The sequence below is a fragment of the Limulus polyphemus genome, unplaced genomic scaffold, assembly GCF_000517525.1.
Source record: "Limulus polyphemus unplaced genomic scaffold, Limulus_polyphemus-2.1.2 Scaffold13342, whole genome shotgun sequence".
In the NCBI taxonomy this organism is placed as follows: Eukaryota; Metazoa; Arthropoda; class Merostomata; order Xiphosura; family Limulidae; genus Limulus; species Limulus polyphemus.
In genome coordinates this window covers 7,539-10,096 of record NW_013678952.1, presented here as the reverse complement: position 1 = coordinate 10,096, position 2,558 = coordinate 7,539, and the positions used below count along the sequence as shown (strand labels likewise).

Below are 2,558 nucleotides of genomic sequence, written 5' to 3'. Positions count from 1 at the left end.
GCAGTGTGTACATGATAACACAGTAGTAATATCCTGTACTTGATCCATGTGACTAGTGCAGTGTGTACATGATAACACAGTAGTAATATCCTGTACTTGGTCCATGTGACTAGTTCAGAGTGTACATGATAACACAGTAGTAATATCTTGTACTTGATCCATGTTACTAGTGCAGTGTGTACATGATAACACAGTAGTAATATCCTGTACTTGGTCCATGTGACTAGTTGCAGTGTGTACATGATAACACAGTAGTAATATCCTGTACTTGGCAACCCAAAAAGGATATCAAGTTACCCTGCGATGTCGTTCAAGTGGTTTTCCACCTCCTCACATCAGCTGGCTTCACAATGGGGAGAAACTTGTTCCAAAGTCCTCTAGGATAGAGCTACAGCCAACAGGAGATCTTGTCATTCTTCAGTCACAGGTGATGTACACACTGCACTAGTCACATGGACCAAGTACAGGATATTACTACTGTGTTATCATGTACACACTGCACTAGTTACATGGACCAAGTACAGGATATTACAACTGTGTTATCATGTACACACTGCACTAGTAACATGGACCAACTACAGGATATTACTACTGTGTTATCATGTACACACTGCACTAATCACATGAACCAAGTACAGGATATTACTACTGTGTTATCATGTACACACTGCACTAGTCACGTGGACCAAGTACAGGATATTATTACTGTGTTATCATGTACACTCTGCACTGTCACATGGACCAAGTACAGGATATTACTACTGTGTTATCATATACACACTGCACTAGTCACATGGACCAAGTACAAGATATTACTACTGTGTTATCATGTACACACTGCACTAGTCACATGGACCAAGTACAATATATTACTCCTGTGTTATCATGTACACACTGCACTAGTCACGTGGACCAAGTACAGGATATTACTACTGTGTTATCATGTTCACACTGCACTAGTCACATGGACCACGTACAGGATATTACTACTGTGTTATCATGTACACACTGCACTAGTTACATGGAACAACTACAAAATATTACTACTGTGTTATCATATACACACTGAACTAGTCACATGGACCAAGTACAGGATATTACTCCTGTGTTATCATGTACACACTGCACTAGTTACATGGAACAACTACAAAATATTACTACTGTGTTATCATATACACACTGCACTAGTCACATGGATAAAGTACAGGATATTACTACTGTGTTATCATGTACACACTGCACTAGTAACATGGACTAAGTACAAGATATTACTACTGTGTTATCATGTACACACTGCACTAGTCACCTGGACCAAGTACAGGATATTACTACTGTGTTATCATATACACACTGCACTAGTAACATGGACCAAGTACAGGATATTACTACTGTGTTATCATGTACACACTGCACTAGTCACATGGACCAAGTACAGGATATTACTACTGTGTTATCATGTACACAATGCACTAGTCACCTGGATAATGTGTTCTCTTTCATTATCTTCAATGGTAGGTGGAACTGGAAGTTTGTGTTCACGTTAGAAAATCACTTCATCTATTTAACTTTTAACCTGTTCAACATTTTACAGTTAAAATGATAAAATATTTCTACGAAATACTTGGTTTAGTATGCGACACTGAGACAGTGGTCTAGCTCTTTTAATGGCAGCTGTTTTATTAGTTATAACGTAATTCTAAAATAATCTGTCCATTATTTACAGACTACAACACTTAGTGAATGGAATGGCACTGAAACAGCTGTATCCAATTTATACAATGGTTAAGGTTAACATAACGTTAATACTATCTTGCTAACCTTGTATTGCAAAGGACCCAAAATACTGTCTCTAGTCACACAAATAACCCTTAATAGCTAAAACAACATGCTCATTACGATAATGAATATTGTTTGTACAACAAATACTTTGTTAAAATATCTGGCGAGAGATTCAGGGAAGTTGGAAAATGTCATCTACATTTACATTATTTTAGTAGCAGAACTTTCCTGTCTCTCATATTCTGCTGAATTCTGTGCTACTCTCGTACCTTATGCTACACTCTCTCTCCTACTCTCTCACCTTATGATACACTCTCTCTCCTACTCTCTTACCTTATGCTAGACTCTCTCCTACTCTCTTACATTATGCTACACTCTCTCTCCTACTCTATCACCTTATGCTAGACTCTCTCTCCTACTCTCTTATCTTATGCTACTCTCTCCTACTCTCTTACCTTATGCTGCACTCTCTCCTACTCTCTTACATTATGCTACACTCTCTCTCCTACTCTCTTACATTATGCTACACTCTCTCTCCTACTCTCTTACATTATGCTACACTCTCTCTCCTACTCTCTTACATTATGCTACACTCTCTCTCCTACTCTCTTACATTATGCTAGACTCTCTCTCCTACTCTCTTACCTTATGCTAGACTCTCTCTCCTACTCTCTTACCTTATGCTACACTCTCTCTCCTACTCTCTTATCTTATGCTACACTCTCTCCTACTCTCTTACCTTATGCTACACTCTCTCCTACTCTCTTACATTATGCTAC

At 38.4% G+C, this 2,558-nt stretch overlaps 1 protein-coding gene across 1 annotated transcript in view; it reads left to right on the top strand.

The window, feature by feature from the left end:
• Positions 1-252: 252 nt before the first annotated feature.
• The window catches only part of LOC106477199 (peroxidasin-like), a gene marked incomplete at its 5' end in the record, with an annotated part of 9,517 nt that continues 7,211 nt past the window's right edge, over positions 253-2,558 (top strand). Inside the window, one exon of the mRNA XM_013937791.2 lies at positions 253-427. Within this exon, the coding sequence (XP_013793245.1) occupies positions 253-427 (175 nt within the window). The remainder of the gene's footprint in view (positions 428-2,558) is intronic.